This window comes from Chrysemys picta, chromosome 1, assembly GCF_011386835.1.
Source record: "Chrysemys picta bellii isolate R12L10 chromosome 1, ASM1138683v2, whole genome shotgun sequence".
Taxonomy (NCBI): domain Eukaryota; kingdom Metazoa; phylum Chordata; order Testudines; family Emydidae; genus Chrysemys; species Chrysemys picta.
In genome coordinates this window covers 338,025,270-338,043,859 of record NC_088791.1, presented here as the reverse complement: position 1 = coordinate 338,043,859, position 18,590 = coordinate 338,025,270, and the positions used below count along the sequence as shown (strand labels likewise).

General features: G+C 45.6%; 1 protein-coding gene across 5 annotated transcripts in view; it reads right to left on the bottom strand.

Moving 5' to 3' along the window:
- Positions 1-2,813: 2,813 nt before the first annotated feature.
- The window catches only part of NARS2 (asparaginyl-tRNA synthetase 2, mitochondrial), a 74,215-nt gene continuing 58,438 nt past the window's right edge, over positions 2,814-18,590 (bottom strand). For all 5 annotated transcript variants that reach the window (XM_065581733.1, XM_065581730.1, XM_065581732.1 and 2 more), the window contains 4 exons: positions 17,255-17,392; positions 15,486-15,583; positions 11,935-11,961; positions 2,814-3,640 (listed from right to left, as the gene is read on the bottom strand). In XM_065581733.1, coding sequence (XP_065437805.1) covers positions 3,496-3,640; positions 11,935-11,961; positions 15,486-15,583; positions 17,255-17,392 — 408 coding nt within the window. In that variant the 3' untranslated portion in view covers positions 2,814-3,495. The remainder of the gene's footprint in view (positions 3,641-11,934; positions 11,962-15,485; positions 15,584-17,254; positions 17,393-18,590) is intronic.

Below are 18,590 nucleotides of genomic sequence, written 5' to 3'. Positions count from 1 at the left end.
ACAACTAACCCAGTTTATTAAACGCATCGAGTCTAATCTCAGGCCGCTGGAGTGCTGACAAACCTGAGACGTGGCAGCGATGGCTTTGCAGGAATTGAACCCCAGATGGCTCGCTGACTGACTTTGTGATTTGCGGTTGCATGCAGTGTCTGGGCTGGAGCCCCAGACGTGAGAGCCAATCTCTTTACTGCATTCAAAAGCCCCCGGTTTCACTTGCCTTAGTACATGTTTACGTTAAGAACTGATTGCTAAGTGTCAATAATCAAGAGGATCTTACTTGCAAAAGTGAAAGTCTTTATTTTGCTGAAACCAGTAAATGAAGACAGATACTAAATGAAAACCCAGCAAGATTCTTGGCATGCTTCACTGACTATACATCCAAGAGGAACGGCCTCCCCAAACCTTTAAATTAACTTCCTTTTATTCCAAGATAAAATTTGAGGGAAATGCATGACATACCAAATGGAAATCCCAGGGAAAAACAACTCACATTCCTTGGCAATACCTGTTAGCATTACGTACACGTGGCATGAGGCTAACAATGCCAGCCTTGGAGGGGAAAGGACTCCCATACTCACTAGATACCTGGAAACCTGGCTGTAAGGGAGGTTCCAGAAGGGCTAACGGGCAGTGCAGTTCTCACAGGAACTTTTGAATGTGCAGGACTGCCAGTCACAATACTCACCTCAGGCCTGGTATACACTGGGGGGAAAGGAGGGGCACGAGCTAAATCGGTGTAAGTTACGTAACTTCAACTACGAAAATAGCTTAAGGGTGCTTAATCACTGAAACAAACTGCCAAGAGAAGTGGTGGATTCTCAATCTCTTGAAGTCTTCAAGTGAAGAGCAGATGCTTTCTGGATGATATGCTTTAGTTAAACACAAGTTATTGGGCTTGATACAGGGGTAACTGGCCTGTGTTATGCATGAGGTCGGACTAGATGATCTAATGGTTCCTTCTGGGCATAAAATCTATCAATCTCCCGCTTCATCTCAAGCCTTCACCTCTCCCTAGTTTCTCTATCACCATGGACACCACTCACCAGCCTTCAAGCCCTTAATACTGGCATCAACTTCGACCAGGCTCTCTCAACACTATGTCCAAATTTTGCTGCTTCTACAAACATAATATTTCAAAGATTTGACCTTTTCTGTTTGTCCAGACTGTCAGTGCTCTTGGCTCAGGCCATCAATATCTTATGCTATTGTGATCTCCTTCTCTTCGGCCTTGGTATTAACCACACTGCCCCCTTTAAGGCCATTCAAAACAATGCTGCCAGGATCATTGTTCCTGGCTTGTCAGGCTGCTGACATCACCCCCTTCTTTGTGTCTTCCACTGCATCAACTGTACACTCTTTACCTTTGCCTTTAAGGCCCGTCTCCATTTAGCTCGTCCTGTCATTCAGATCTGCCTGCTTACTGAGCTGTTGACTCCCCCCTTCATTCTTGTCACCGATGGCAGTCCAACAAATGTTAAATAATAACAAACAAACCATCTCAGTGCTGGGGAACTAGTTCAAATGCCTCTACTGATTGCAGCTGTGGCAGTGTGGCCATTTTGTGAGTTTAGGTTACTGATAACTTTGGCATGGATACCGCATACTTCTGGAGGCTACTTAGTAATGTCGCAAGTATGGAGCTGTCTGACTGCAGGAGTTTTTCCACATCTTGCAGCTAACCAAGGGGCAATTACAAAATTAGGGTCTGGCCCAAAGCCCACTGATGTCAATGGGAATCTTTGAATCAGGCCCTACATGTAGAGGGATAATTCCCTGGAGTACACTGAGAGCTGTACACCAACTAATGCCCAGTAAACACTTGTTTAATCAAATGAGATGGGGAACATGAGAAGAATGTAGATACAAGAGGGACTTCTCAATGTGTGTGATACATCGAGGGCCACTGGCATTGGCCTGGAGAAATAGTTTTTGGATACTCAAGGGTTGACAGTGTTAAACTGCTCCACAACACTGGTGACATCTGTGAGAGTGTAACATTATCTAATCACTGTTTTTCACTCTCTTTCACCTGCTTGGGAAAAAAAAAATATTTCAGCTCTTCTGCACCCCCTGCACACTCCATACAACTATTTACATGGTAGTCATTAAAAATAACCCTATTATTTCTGAGTCCTTTGCTGTACATATTATTTATTCTACAGCAGTGCTTAGGGTCTGTCATGATAGGCACTATACAAATGAGAGAAACAAAGACCCTGCCCCAGAGAGCTCACAGTTCAGGATTACGACACTATGTGCAAGGTAAGAAGGATGGCGCTGTGGACAGGGCCACTGGACTGCAACTCAGGAAGCCTGGGTTTAAGTCCCAACTCAACCACAGTTTTCCTGTGTGACCTTGGACAAGTCACTTAATTTACACACAATTCCCATCTGCACAATGGGGATAAATTCTTCTCTACCTAGCAGGGGTGTTAGGAGGATAAATCTATCAAAGATTGTATCAGATCCTGCAGTGAAGAGAGTCATAATGACCTGATATACAATGACTGGGAGTGTGTATTAGTTGTAGGGTGGCTTTACAAATACAGGGATATCTGCTTGGCCAGTTGAACGTGAAATCATTTCTCAAGAAAAATGGGAAGTACATGTTGGCTTCAGAGGCTCAAATGTACTTCCACTTAACCGAACATTTCTTTCTTCCCATGAATTCGCGTTCTCTTTAAGACAGTATGCATAGATCACCTCTCACAGAGCTCTGCGTCTGGTGTAAGGTAAAGAATTCAGTTGCTGAACAGGTTGAAGGAATCACCATTATGATGAATACCAAAATTTAATGACTGAAAAACAAATCATGAGAGAAAAAGCCAACTATGCATCTTTATTGACTCACAAAATCAACTGCCATCAACTCCCTCACCCCGGCAGTTACAATAGAAGAGACATTTTTCCTGGCAAGGTTCAGCTGATTAGGATCTACTTTCCAACCTCAACACGTACGTGCTTTTAATTCAGGGCAGGAGACTCTCGCTTTACAATAGCCATTTCTTAAAAGCAAACGTGTGTCAGTGATGGTAACACCGAGCAGTTCTATCACATTCAATCTTCAAAGCACTGTACAGACATGTAATTAAACCTCATAGCACTCCTGACTCCCAGTCCTGTGCTTGGGTCACACCCCCTTATTAACATCTTGCATTAAAAAAATATCAGCTCCCAACAATGCTTATTCATTATAGTCCTAACTTTTGTTCCTCCCATGAGGATTTTAACCCTTTAGTTAAGTAAGATTCATTAATGCACCTGAAGTGCTTTGAAGATTTAAAGTGCTACATAAATAATACTAAGAAGTGGTAGGGTCTAAATCTCCCAAGAAAAGTCTCGCTCCCGAACTCCCTCCATTAAATTTACCACAGGATTATTTGGTACAAAAATTCTCTCCATCTTTCCCCAATATCATCACAAGCAGTCAAATGCAGACTCATTATACATACAAACACTCCAGCGCAGACTGGTCCATGTGAGTCAGCCATGGAGCTACAAAAGACAGGAGTGAGGAAACCTCGGGAAAGGAATAACATCTTTGATATTGTCCACTCCCAAGATGCACTGCAGGTAGCGCTCAAACCCCATTCCGAAGCCTCCATGAGGGGCTGATCCAAACTGCCGGAGATCTAGATACCTGCAATTTAAATAGTTACATTTACAACATGGTTGTGCTCAGATAATGAAAGCGGTTCTTTACATTTTGAGTTTTTCCTTCATCTTAATTACTTTGCTTGACCCAGACTCTTGCAACATCAAAAGTATCTGTAGTTAGAGATGGAAGACATCTAATTAGCTCATTTAGTCCTTCCCCTACTGATGCTGAATTTTGCCCTGCAGAGATTCTTTAATTTTCCATCAAGTCCAGTTTTAAATGTGCTAAGTGATGGGGTTTAAAAATGTGCCCTGGCACGCTATTCCGTTGCCTAATAGGGCTTGGTATTAAAGGTATGTCTTCACTGTAGAGTTAACTCAGGCACTTCCTCAGGTGTTGCCCCTCGTTCCCCTCCTCTCCCATCCACACACATAACCCTCTCACATCTGGAGTTTTAAACCCAGGCTAACTGACCCAGCTGGGGGTACAGGTTAGAGCTTTCGCTCGGGCTGTTAACACACCCGCTTTGCAGTGAGGACGCAGGCTAAATCACTGAAGTGCTGGCAGATGTCCAATGCCTTCCCACAATTCTCCCCTATGTGCCAGAAGGACAGAAAGGTTCTCCCACAATTCACTAGGAAAGAATCATACAGCGGCTCAGCGTACTACAGCACAAACAACCCTGGAATATATCCCCAGAAGCCGCAGCAATGCACGCACACACACACACACACACACACACACACACTACAGCAACTTGGGTTTGGATAGGGCTTTGCAGTGAGGCTGCTCACACCTGCACTAGGCTAACCTACGCATTCAGACCTGGGTGCTGACCTAGAGCCCATTAAAGTTAACGGAAGCTCCCACTGCCTTCAATGGGCTTTGGATCAGGCACTTAACCCATTTCTGATGACTGCTACAGGAGTAGCTCTTTCCCCGTCAGCGCATCACCAGTGGTGGAGTTGAGACATTTTCAATACTGCACTGACAAGAGAAAAAGCAGGTTGTGGCAGATGCATGGAAAATTTCCTTTATGCTGGAAAATGCTCCTTGGGGGTCTCTTTATTCAACACGCTGCACCCTGTACATTTTCCACCACGAAATAGCCACGGACTAGCCCAGCATGCTGCCTCTTGCAGTGGCCCACACATGACGCTTAAGAGGCAAGCGAACCCCTCCCCCTGCACCTGGCTGATTGTACAATGTCATTCCATGAAGGGAAATATTCTTCCATGACCCCAGCTGGCAATCAGTTTATGCCCTGCAGCTGGAGAGTTGATAGCCCGTGTAACCTTTGAATCTTGCTAAACTATGTACTGCAATAACATCCCAGGGTGCGGAATTCCAGGAGTTCATTATATACCAAGTTAAAAAATCATTTCCTTTCATCCATTTCAAACACGTGTCTTTTTATCTTTGTCACGTGCCCTGTTGCTATATTACAGGGCAAGGCAAAAAGGAGCACCCTCTTTGCTACCATTCACGGTAGGATGTATTTTTACCTCCTTTCCAAACAACATAATCCATCCCTTTTAATCCCCTCATTACACTGAAATCTCCTTGCCCTCTGCTGGTTAAAGAAGCGAGCCTGAAAGAACAGAGGTGTCTAGGCACCCCATGCACCTGAACATTCAAGGCAGGGAAATGTTTTGTAAAACTGAAAGAAGTTCTAGTGAAATTACAACAATCCCAAAGAAATCTTGCTTTGTTGACTGATCCAACCCTCCCATGAGGGACGAGAGCAGAAAGAAAAGGATTTTGCTCATATCTGGGGAGAAACTGATTTTCTTCCCATTGGAAAAGGCCTTGGATCTTTGGGTTGTTCAATGCTGACCTCAAACAACCTCAGTTTTGCATCTCCAAGTTCTTCTCAGTTTCCTATGCTGTTCAGGACCCGACAGGGTGAAATACATGTGCAGGAGGCCAGATTGGATGATCAGAGTGGTGGTCCCCTTCTGGCCTTATGTATCTGTTAATGAATATTTCAGTTAATACCCAGGCTCTATTGCTACGTACTGATGGTAGGTATAATGTCTGCTTCTGTTGCACACCGGACATGCTGTGTTTGAGAGGCAGTCGGGTCAAAACTTAAGCTCTGTGAACCGAAGACAAAGGCTTGAATCAGCACTCGCTGGAGTCAATGGAAAAACTCTCCTTGATTTCAATAGGTCACTGACTTACTGCGTGCCATTATGGGCAGGTCATTTCCCCTCTCTGGGCACCATCATCTATGAAACAGGGAAGACACGATTTTCCCACCTCAGAAGGGGATTGTGAGTTTAACATTTGCATTGTGGTTCACAGAGGAGATGTGGCCTATCAATGCTGCTATTACCTATTGGTTGGAAATGCTAGAACAGATGAAGCTCACCCACTGCCAGTGAGCACTGCTGTATTTCAGGTCACCTCTGCTGCCCTGCTCTCCACTGTATAATAAAGAAGGGGAGTGGGAGTGAGAAGGCAGTGGGTCGGAAAGAGAGAAAGCAGCTGAAATGTCATGGCCCTAGATAGTTTTTACTTCTAATGGCATTACGTTCTTTCCTTCTTCTGTTGCCACAGAGGGTCACCTCTACCCTACTCAGTATATTGATAGAAAGATCACACTTGCCACTGAGACTCAGAGGAGAATATTACAACATGGAGGGGCCCAGCTTGGTTAGCCCTCCTCCTATCAAAAAGGGAATGAATTCCAATGGGACAGAGCAACCTCCACCTCCAAAGAGCAGATCACACGTACCCATCTGCTCTGTCGCTATCCCACTGAGCGAATGCTGGGAAATCCAGATCTCTAGGCAGAGATGCCAAAAGGACAAGCGTGAAGCTACTTTCAACATTTATGTCCACGATGAAAGTCAGAATGAGGAAGCGAGTCCAATATCTAGAGAACATCTGGGCTGCTCCGTGCAGTGTGGGTGGGCACGGTACAAGAACTAGCAGCTCGGGGACAAAGTGTCCCTATTATTATTATTATGGTAGCATCTAAAGGCCCCCATTGTGCTAGGCGCTGTACAAATACATAGTGAGAGAGAGTCCTTGCCCCAACAAGTTTACAATCTAAACAGGCAAGACAGACAAAGGGTGGGAGGGGAAACAAAGACACAACAGAGCCAGAAAACTCAGATCTCCTGATTCCCCCCGGAGTCCAGGGTCCTAGAAACTGGACCACTCTGCCCCTCTGATGCTTATACCCAAATTTGATAACCAGTAGCATTAAAATGAGGCGACTGAGTTCCTTGCTAGTTACAGTGTGAAAGAAAGGACAGCGGAAATAATCTTAATTAACTGCACAAATCAATGCTGAACGACCCTCTCCAATATCAGTCAAAGGAAAACCTACAACACACACACACAATGTATCCAACTGAAAGAGATCAAGATGGGTTCAGGAATTTTACTGTATTTTTTTATTAAAGCCCACTCGTCAGCTGAATAAACGATGGGACTGGGAACACTGTCTGTTTCAGATCACTGATTCTCTTCTTCCACCCTCCTCTCCCAATGGTACAATGAGTGCATTAGAGGCAAGCCACTCCTTAAATAACATACTGAGGAGTGGTCAGATTATGATTTCCGAGGTCCCACAATGATCAGTGGAAGGAAAAGGCAAACAAAGATACTCTGTTCTATGCAGGATCTCAGAAAAGGAGCATTTTAAAGCATTTCCTGTGCAAACATTCGTCATTATTTTATTTTAAAAATCATATAGCCGTTTCAATTACCCTCCAAGGAGCTATTGTGTCGAATTTGGAGACTAAATTCAATCATTAAAATGTAAAAAGAGCAAGTTCTGTCCTGCTGTAATTGTAAGTCTCAGTGCAACTGCAACTCGGGAATTTGCCACCGATCCCGCCGTAATACTGATGGATAATTAGGAGCGGATACAGCGAAGCAGATCAGCTCAATAACTGCTCGCTCTTTGGGCGGATGCTGGAGATCAGGGTTTAGGAGCACTTTTGTGCACTCCTATCCAGGCATTTCCAGCGCACCAGCCCCTGCGGAATCCAGGTACCAAATCAGAAGCTATCTCTCTGCTGAGGAGGAATAGCTTCTCCTTGCCTGAGGTTGTAAAGGCTAGGACTATAATAGGGTTTAAAAGTGAACTAGATAAATTCATGGAGGTTAAGTCCATTAATGGCTATTAGCCAGGATGGGTAAGGAATGGTGTCCCTAGCCTCTGTTTGTCAGAGGGTGGAGATGGACAGCAGGAGAGAGATCACTTGATCATTGCCTGTTAGGTTCACTCCCTCTGGGGCATCTGGCATTGGCCACTGTCGGTAGACGGGATACTGGGCTACATAGACCTTTGGTCTGACCCAGTACGGCCGTTCTTATGTTCTTAGCCGCGAATGTTACGACAGTGTTAATTGCTCCCTATGCTGTGTCCGGAGGGCACATCTTCCCTGATGGGAGGTACGGTTGGTGGGAGGGTGGACTGTGGGCACAGAATAGAAAGTGCCTCCAGAACGTGATGGAAACCCCATACACCAACACAGACAAGCTGTTGACAATAACTCCTTGTGCTTCCCCATGAAAGTTAGAAAGATATGGCACAGCCTTCCTGCTAATGTTGGTAGCCTCCCTGCCATTACAAAAATAGCCTGCCACAATCTCCCAGCATGGATCTTCATAGAACTATTGTTTCAAATCCAGCCAACCAGCAGGACCCTATTCATGCCCAGGCAGGTTGAATGCTGCAGGGCTTAAGCTAACCTCCTATGGGGAATAGTAAGAAGTTACCTCCACTCTCCAGGCACACTACAGCTTTGTGCAATTAAACTAGGTGCCACATTCCTTGGAAGCACCCGGCACTTCTGAGAGCAGCCTAATTGGTTCAGTCATCTGATGTGCTACGACAACTCCTATATCTCTATGATTTGTCTCAATCACCATTCTCTGCTCTACGGGTGCAACGAGGAAGCAGAGACCGGCTGCGGCTGTTGGACTTGAGCACCCTCCACTTCCTGAGCCGGTGGCAGCTTTCTGACAACATGTGCCGTGCAGATGAGCTGCTCTCTGCCTGCATTCTGACCTACGGATGTGGAGGATTCTCCCTCACTCGCAATCTCTAAGTCATGAGTGGATGCCTCCAAAAGATGTATCCCACGCGGGCCCTGAAGGGGCTAATGTCGGCCCGCGAGGCCAATTAACAATACCAGGCTGCGCCTAGACGAGGAGCCAGGCTTAACTGATCATGAGCCCAGCTGGTCAGGAGCAAGCTGGTTAGTATAAAGAGAGACGGTCTGTGGCAGAAAGGGGCTGACGCTCAGGAGCGGCGGTCAGACATAGTCTCAGGCCGTATGGTAATAAGAAAGGGTCTCTCCGAATGCAGAAGTGATTTAATCAATCAAATTATATTTCTAGTGACAGAGTTAGTACCGATGGGGAAACATGTAGCATTAGCCTGAATCCCAGTGCATATCGGGGTAAAGAGGGACTGAAATGATGGGACAAAGCACCTAAAAGCACTGTAAGAAAAGGAAGGATTGACATAGAAATACCATGAGTAAACGGGAATTCTAAAGCCAAGTCCAGAAAAATTTCAAAGAACGGCGGCAAAATCTTTGGATCAATGAAAAAAGAGGTAGAAGATATTCTGAACTGTGCCCTGGAGTTGAGGAGAATGACATATTTAAGGGCCTTGATAGGAAAAATGAAGTGATTTTGTTTAGAGTACTGACTGGTCACTGTGATTTAAACAAAAATCTTTTGAAAAAATAAACCCAGAGATGGACTATGTGCATGCTGTAGGGTAGAAGAAACAAACTGATCACCTTTTATGGGTATGTCGGGCTTTGATAAAGAAAAGGGAAAAGCTTGTTGAGGAATTTAAACGGCTTAAGGCAGAGGTGGGCAAACATTTTGGCCCGAGGGCCAGATCTGGGTGCGGAAATAGTATGCAGGGCCATGAATGTAGGGCTGGAGCAGGAGGTTGGGGTGTGGGAGGGAGTGCAGGAGGGGGTGCGGTGTGCAGGAAGGGGCTCAGGGCAGGGGGTTGGGGTGCAGGAGGGGTGTGACGGGGCTCAAGGCAGGGGTTGGGGTGCAGAATGCAAGAGGGGTTCAGGGTACGGGCTCCGGCCCGGTGCTGCTTACCTTGAGCAGCTCTGGGGTGGCAGCAGCACGTAGCGGGGCTAAGGCAGGCTCCCTGCCTGCCCTGGCCCTGCGCCACTCCCGGAAGTGGCTAGCATGTCTGGCAGTGGCTCCTAGGGGTGTAGTGGGGCAGGCGGCTCCACCGCATGCTACCCTCGCCTGTGGGTACCACCCCCAAAGCTCCCATTGGCCGCAGTTCCCCATTCCCAGCCAAAGGGGGCTGCGGGGAGGCAGTGCCTGGAGGTGAGGGCAATGCACGGAGCCCTCTGCCCCCCGCCGCAGGGGCCGCAGGGACGTGGTGCCGGTTGCTTCCAGGAGCGTCGCAGGGCCAGGGCCAGGGAGCCTGCCTTAGCCCTGCTGGCCCGCGGGCCATAGTGTGCCCTCCCCGGCTTTAGATAACAAAAGTCATATTATGTTACTTAGAAAAATATCACGAAAATGGGGTCGTAGCAGAAAGGCACCTGATGGACACAGGGCAGAGTGAAAGGATATAAATGGCTGAGTATTTAGCAATTATAGTTGGTGGCTATAGACTATTCAGTTAAGTCTGCTTCACCATGGAAAGAGAGAGAGAGTGAGAGTAAGAGTCTGCAGTCACTCTCTGACAATAGAGAGGCAGTGAGGAGTAAGCCCTGGGATTCTAGCTAGATGAGGGGAAGGCTGGGAAGGAAAGCTGGATTGCAGGGGAAGGGAACACCCCTGGCCAGCGGGCCTAAGAGAAGGGCAGGTCTGGGTAAGAACTTTGAAAGAGGGGGCAAGGCTAGGAAAGCTGGCAATGGAAGAAGGCACAAACTAAGGGAAAGGATCAATAGAGGGGCCTGCAGGAAGGAGCTAGGACTCTGAGACTGTTTCTGAAGGGAGAGGGCAGCTGGGGAGAAAGACTTTCTAAAGCAGGCCTGGGAGAAGGCAGGCTCCAGGGCAGAAGTCCTGAGTGTCAGAGGTTTGGGAGGAGCTGGGCCTCCAGAGAAAGCAGCTCTCTTAGACAGAGGGAGGATGAACTCTACAGAGCATGGGAGGGGGGAAAAGAAGTGAACTGACGATTGATTTGGGGAAGGATAGAAGAGTTTTTGTCCCTTTGAGTTGGGACATAATTACTCCAGAAGGGATGGACTAAATCATGATCTGGCTGAAGGGCGGAATGATGGTGAAAGAGACGACTGCAGCACTGGAGCGACCATTGGAAGGCAGCACTCAGTGAGCAGAGAACCACCATGCCATGCCTGGCCACTAGGAGGTGCTCCTGCGGTGAGTGAACTCCTCCACAATACGCCATCGTTCCAACAGAACTTACGGACTTGACACCGAAATTACTGGGTGAAATTCTATGTCTTGTGCTAAGCAGTAAGTCAGACTAGCTCATCATAATGGTCCTTCTGGCCTACAAATCCATGAAAGATGGGAAGAAGTTTCACTTGCCTTGCCTACACATTGCTGATGTAGAGGCTTATGGTACCTTGTGCTGTGCTATTCCCAAGAAGTTTCAGGATGCAGGAGGGAATCCTGCATTCATTACAGCCTCTTAATCCAAGTTATCGGTTTAAAAAGCATTCTCCTCCCTAATGGTTATTCTAGCTACTCAAGCACTTTACGATAAACTCTCCTACGTTTGAAACACTTTGCAACATCACTCCTCTACAAGATGATTAACAGATACATCCTAAGCATTATTATGATAATACAAATAATTCATAATTTTTCAAAAGGGACACAGCGTCTGGACAGTCACTTTAATAGGAGAAAACTCAGGGAGCCTATTTTTCTCTTATTAAATTTAAGGACTGTTCTATTCTATTTCTTTAGGGGGACAATTGTAACTACTTCAACTACTCTGTTGGGAAGGTGTTTTGGCCTCATTACCCTGCCAAATGCAAGTGGAGTTGTTCATGCAGCCACTAAAGATCAAAAATTGCTTGTGGTTTTTGTGCTCTATTTCTCTCATGCAACAGCACCTGGGATTTTTCAGTAATATTCTGGGTTTTTGCATACAGTTTAAGGATCTAATATTAAAAACTGTTGATGAGCAGCAAGTTAATCCATTTTGTGCAATAATGAAAGATGCAACTCCGGCTGCAACTAAACAAGTGGGAGAATAAACTTTAAGTAACGTGGTTAAACTGTGTTTAGATGAGATGGCCACTTCATTGTGACTGGCTGCAGCTCACTGAGGGCCCCAGTGAAAAGGCTTCTTCCGTAATAGTAGTAAGAGAACAGATACTGTTTGTAGACCAAGCAATATATAGTCTTACCATTGGTAGGCGTCTGCAAGTCCTAATCTGTGGAATAAACAAACTCTTGTCAGTAAATCAGCGGAGCAGATCCGTATCAGCGGTGTGATCTGTTAGCAATTTAGTGCGTGGAAATACACAGAGTAAGAAAAGGGAGGATATTACTAATTAATACAAAAAGGGGAAGAGAGGAAAGCAGCATAATCAATACCAGAGGTTTCTGAAATACAAAGTAGTACTTTGTGGGTGGTGTGGAACAGATTTTCAATGCTCTTCTTAAATGTATGGTACCAATTCTAATGCAGTAAGACCCCAATCCTGCAAAGACTTGCGCGCACACTTAACTTTACACATATGAATCGTCCTATTGACTTCAACTGGGATACTCATGTGAATGAAGTTAAGCATCATGCAAGTCTTTGCAGGCTCGGGGCCATAGTTTCTTTATACAGTTGTATTATAAAATCCAACTCTCTCTTAGTCACAATAGCTCCTGAAATGGAAGACCCCACCCAGACCCTGTACCGCTACAGAATGCCAGTGCCCTTCTTAGGTTCGTTATGCTGAAGTGGGCTTCACTGTACTTCATTAACTAGACATGTCTCAGCTGAATAGGTGACTGCTCTAAGTATTAAATGCATTTGCCAAGTGTAACTAATGTTAAACTGGGATTTCATTGCCCTCCAAAAATGCCTCCTGTATGTATGTGTCTGGCCCAAAGGGGCAGGGCTGAGTTCTGTGAAGGGTCCACTGAGAATCTGAGTTTAACCCTGTGAAGAGGATTTCCCCCCCTGCAGAATCACAGGACTGCAGCCTCAATAATTGGAGACAGGGCTGCTTCATGCTGACTTCAAAGCACCTTGAAATCACACAGATTGCTACAGGCCAGGGGAGTGGGGTGGGGTGGAGTGGAGTCAAAGAGCAGAAATCTGTGACAAACTAACATGGGTTCCACTTCCCAATTAGCTTATCAACATCTCTTAGCACAGAACAACACTTTCTGAAATGACAGCACTGAGGCTGCATCTACACTAGCAAAGCTCATAGCTGTAATTCACCGCAGTGCGGTTCCTTAGGGTTAGACAACACTGTGAAAAGAGACCCACGCCCTGTCTACACTACAGCTTCCACCTTTGCTACCACTGGTGGTGAATTACCGTGTTGGTGAGTGGGGACAAGGCCTAAGGAGGGAGTCCAGGTGCCAGACCCAATTACTAGGGCTGTCGATTAATCGCAGTTAACTCATGAGATTAACTCAAAAAGAGTAATCACGATTAATCGCAGTTTTAATTGCACTGTTAAACAATAGAATACCAATGGAAATTTATTAAATATTTTGGATGTTTTTCTCCATTTTCATATATATTGTATTCTGTGTTGTAATTGAAATCAAAGTGTATATTATTTTTGATTACAAAATATTTGTACTGTAAAAATGATAAACAAAAGAAATAGTAGATCTCTACCCCGATATAACACGAATTCGGATAGAACGCGGTAAAGCAGCGGGGAGCCCCGGGCCCTTTAAAGCGCCGCCCGAGCCCCACTGCTTTACTGCATTATATCCAAATTCGTGTGGAGCCCTGGGCCCTTTAAAGCGCTGCCAAGCCCCGCTGCTGGAGCTCCGACGGTGATTTAAAGGGCCCGGGGCTCCCCGCAGCGGCTGGAGCACCGGGCCCTTTAAATCACCGCTGGGGAAGCAGGTCCAGTCTGGCACGGCATACCGGCTCTTCCCGGCACGCCATACCGGACCGTACCCGATATAATGCGGTCTCACCTATAAGGCGGTGATATTTTTTGGCTCCCAAGGACCGCGTTGTATCGGGGTAGAGGTGTATTTTTCAATTCACCTCATACAAGTACTGACTGTAGTGCAATTTCTTTGTCGGGAAAGTGCAACTTACAAATGTAGATTTTTTTTTGTTATGTAACTGCACTCAAAAACAAAACAATGTATAACTTCGGAGCCTACAAGTCCACTCAGTCCCACTTCTTGTTCAGCCAATCGCTAAGACAAATAAATTTGTTTACATTTACGGGAGATAATGCTGCACACTTCTTATTTATAATGTCACCAGAAAGTGAGAACAGGCATTTGCATGGCACTTTTGTAGCCGGCATTGCAAGGTATTTACATGCCAAATATGCTAAACATTCGTATGCCCCTTCATGCTTTGGCCACCATTCCAGCGGACATGCTTCTATGCTGATGATGCTTGTTAAAAAAATAATGCATTAATTAAATTTGTGACTGACCTTGGGAGAGAATTGTATGTCCCCTGCTCTGTTTTACCCGCATTCTGCCATATATTTCATGTTATGGCAGTCTTGGATGATGACCCAGTACATGTGGTTCATTTTAAGAACCCTTTCACTGCAGATTTCACAAAACGCAAAGAAGGTACTAATGTGAGATTTCTAAAGATAGCTACAGCACTCGACTCAAGGTTTAAGAATCTGACGTGCCTTCCAAAATCTGAGAGCGATAAGGTGTGAAGCATGCTTTCAGGTCTTAAAAGAGCAACAGTCTGATGCGGAAACTACAGAACCTGAGCCACCAAAAAAAAAAAATCAATCTTCTGCTGGTGGCATCTCACTCAGATAATGAAAATTAACATGCATGAGTCCACACTGCTTTGGATTGTTATCGAGCAGAACCCGTCATCAGCATGGACACATGTCCCCTGGAATGGTGGTTGAAGCATGAAGGGACATATGAATCTTTAGCGCATCTGGCATGTAAATATCTTGTGACACCAGCTACAACAGTGCCATGAGAATGCCTGTTCTCACTTTCAGGTGACATTGTAAACAAGAAGCAGGCAGCATTCTCTCCTTCAAATGTAAATAAACTTGTTTGTCTGACCAATTGGCTGAACAAGAAGTAAGACTGAGTGGACTTGCAGGCTCTAAAATTTTTACATTGTTTTATTTTTTAATGGAGGTTTTTTTGTACATAATTCTACATTTGTAAGCTCAACTTTCATGATAAAGAGATTGCACTACAGTACTTGTATTAGGTGAATTGAAAAATGCTATTTCTTTTGTTTTTTTACAGTGCAAATACTTGTAATCAAAACTAAATATAAAGTGAGCACTGTACACTTTGTATTCTGTATTGTAATTGAAATCAATATATTTGAAAATAGAGAAAACATCCAAAATATTGAAATAAATGGTATTCAATTATTGTTTAACAGCGTGATTAATCACGCGATTAATATTTTTAAACGCTTGACAGCCCTAACGATTACCGATAGCTTCCTTGGAGCCCATGTGATAGGAGAGGTCCTCTCTGAGTAGCATGCAACGTTTTTCTGTGGTGAGATGATACAAAGAGGCACTTGGCATATTTACGCCGGAAGCAAGTCATCATTTGGGGATACAGCCATATTTTGCTTAGTAGATAAACAGTTGATTAACAGATTCTTCAAAGCCAATAAACATAACGGAACATCTACTGTCTGTACATCTACTCCTTCCCCCACCAAACTCCAGTGGCCTCTGAGACACTCCCTTGCCAGACTGTTCCTCCGCTACTGCTAGTAATCAGCCATAGGGTTTCTCCATACCTCTCTAAGCGTGATTGCAGAAAATGCAGTCGCTCCTCTCTCAGGCTGCCGCCACATAACTCCCCTATTCCTGGTACCAGAAGATCAACGGCTGCAACCTTAAGGGAAAGAGAGTCATAAACTGAGTCACGCCATTTAACTGTGCAGTCCAATAGTAATCCCAGGGCTGCTGGGAGGATAAATTCATTCCTGTTTGTGAAGTGCTCTGATACTATGGAGATGGACCCTATGCAAGTACACAGATAGTGATCTAACCCATTGGTAGCTGGACATCATAGTGACTAGCACAAGGTAACAGATGGCATAGCTTATATGGTATACAACAGATCAGGAATCCTAGGGTACGTCTACACTGGAGCTTTGGTGTAATTTCCAGATCAAGACAGCATAGACGCACTAATTCTGATCAAGCTAGCGTGCTAAAAAATAAAAGGGTAGCTATGGCGGTTCAAGCAGCTAGCCACCCTGAGTATGATCCTGTCTGAAACCATATAGTCGGTGTGGCTACACTTCTATGGGCGCTAACGTGATCAAAGCCAGAGGAGGTATGTCTCCTCGAGCTGGAAGTTACACGTTCCACAGAAGACATATTCTGGCTGGTCACTGGAAGAAGGGATCGAACCCAGAACCTCTGGATAGAAAAGCAGAAGCCTCTACTGCCTGAGCTAAAAAACCCGGCTGTTAGCCAAAGACTGTAGCAGACTCATGTACTCGTGTGCTCCAGTTGCTAGAGGGGGACAAAGAAGCACACTGAGGAAACATGGGCTTCTACAGGGGTCCTCACAGACCCTTTCCCAAATGCTGCTCCATCTTGCCAGGTGGGGAGGGCTCTCCCATCCAGTCACTACAACTGCGACTCGAGCTTCTGCTGTTGAGTCTAAGATACCACTTATGTAAATATATACACACTCCAGAGGAGCTTCTCCAGCCGTGATTGTTTATAGCAGCAGCAAATGTTTCATTTCGTTACCTCGGACTTGCGGAATGCATTTTGCAGAGGGGCAGGGTCACTAAATGCAACAGCCATCTGCCAGTGAGGGTAAAAAATACTAGGCTGATACCAAAATCAAATCCAAGTCGGCCCCTTTCATTCTGACATAAAAGTGTCTGCACCGAAATAACAACCCGTGTGAAATGAAACCGATTCAGTTATTTTGGTGTAAGTCTGTGTGTGCCCAAGCCCCAAAGGGTACGAAGAGCAAGCTGGGGGGGGGGGGGGCAGGCAAACGCAGATATGCCTCGACTGTCGAAGGCACAGCGGAATTCCTCCAGACACAGTGCCTGGAGTCACACAGCACAGGGACCCCATGCTGAAAGCAGAACCCAAAAGGAGTCTATTTCCTGTCACCATCTGCTGGTAGGAGGATAAAATACCCACAGACTAGGCTAGGAAGGCTGGAAAACAATGCCATGGAATACTATGGGCATTGGTTGTCATGAAAGAGGCTCCTCTTAAAAAAAACTTGTTACCGTATTTTATGTTTGAACTTCCCTTAAAAAGAAACTGACAACAGCAAACCTAACTGGCTGCCTTCCAAAGACCTAGCCTGTCCATTCTTCTCTTGACCGACTGGATTCTCTCCTGTTTTGGATCTCTCTCTAAAGGAAGGAAAGGGTCTAGCCTGGGTCTTAACTGTTGCAGTTGATTGATGTATCTTATCTCCTGCTTCTGACTGGAGACCAGAATGATGCTAATCTATTGCTACGTAGGATGAGGGAGGACAGCGCGCGTGACCAAAAGGTATGGAGATGCACACACACGAACTTACTGTGTGTTGAGGTCCATCTTCATTGTCCCGCATGTAGAAAGGTTTGAGATCATATGGGTAGTTAACCACAAACACAGGAACCTCGCCGCAGTGCTTCACCAGGTATTTCTCATGTTCAGTTTGGAGATCGCTGCCCCACTGTAAAGACAACAACATGGAGAGCAAGGGAAGTTGGACCCTGCAGTAGTGCAGTGCGTGCACGTTAGAAGACACAGTCAGACCCCACACAGTGGAGATGCACCATTTTCAAAGGCTGGATACTAGGAAGGGTGCCGCCTCTCACAGGGTCTCTAGAATGTGGAAAGATCTAGTAGGCAAATGGCACTAACATAAGTTTCCCAGATTTTTAAGGCCAGACAGGATCAAGTTGATCATCCCGTCTGACCTCCTGCATAACATGGGCCAGGGAATCCCACCCAGGAATCCCTGCATCTCTCCCAGTAACTTGTGCTTGAACTAGAGCAGATCGTTATGTTGTCTAAGTGAACAGACAACTTGGACAAAGGTTCCCCCCGCCCCCAACAAACCTGGTTAATTTTTAGCAACCTGCTAAAGTGAATTTATCCAAGCACTGCTTGTACTCATCCTGTTCCCTGTCTCTTCCCTCCCTTCCCAGACGCACCCTGGTGCATGCCACACCACCTCTGCAGCCTCTCGCTTAGGAAAACCCAATGCCCCCTGGAAGAGACCATCAAGTGTACCCGCATCCATTGCAGCAGGAGCGTGAGCCATGCACGATTTGTTGGGGGGAACTGCTCGTGTGACAGACAGCTGTATCCGGATAGAGGATTTACAACTCTCTATTAAACTCTGAGCCTATTTGTGTAAGACTAAATTATCTGTTGATCTTGGCCTATCTGCTCCGAAGGTGGGCCCAGCCAGATTTATCCTCAAAGCAATGGACTGAGGACTGTTAAGACCAATGACTATGTATACAGGATTAGAAGTAGGTGGTCAAGTGAGGACTTTGCCTACTGTGGCATCTGTTAGAAGCAGGGATGAAGTAGGAGTTTTAGGAACACTGGAATTTGTAAACTGCTTTCTCCTTGGCTACAACAGTCTTTTAGAAAAACAAAGGACTCCCTTTACCTATCTAGGCAATACAGTGTTTTGACTCAGTTTTACTACTACCTAGTTAAACCCTTGGTACGACCTAAATTCCTCTCGCCTATTAGATGGTTATGATGTGTTCCTGAAGTATACACAATGCACTAGGCACTGTCCATGCACATAGGCAGGGACAGCTCCTTCTGCAAAGGGCTTACAATCTACTGGTATGGTGCCACCTCTCTCCCTTAAGCCATTGCTTAGCTTCACTACGCACACTTCACTCTTG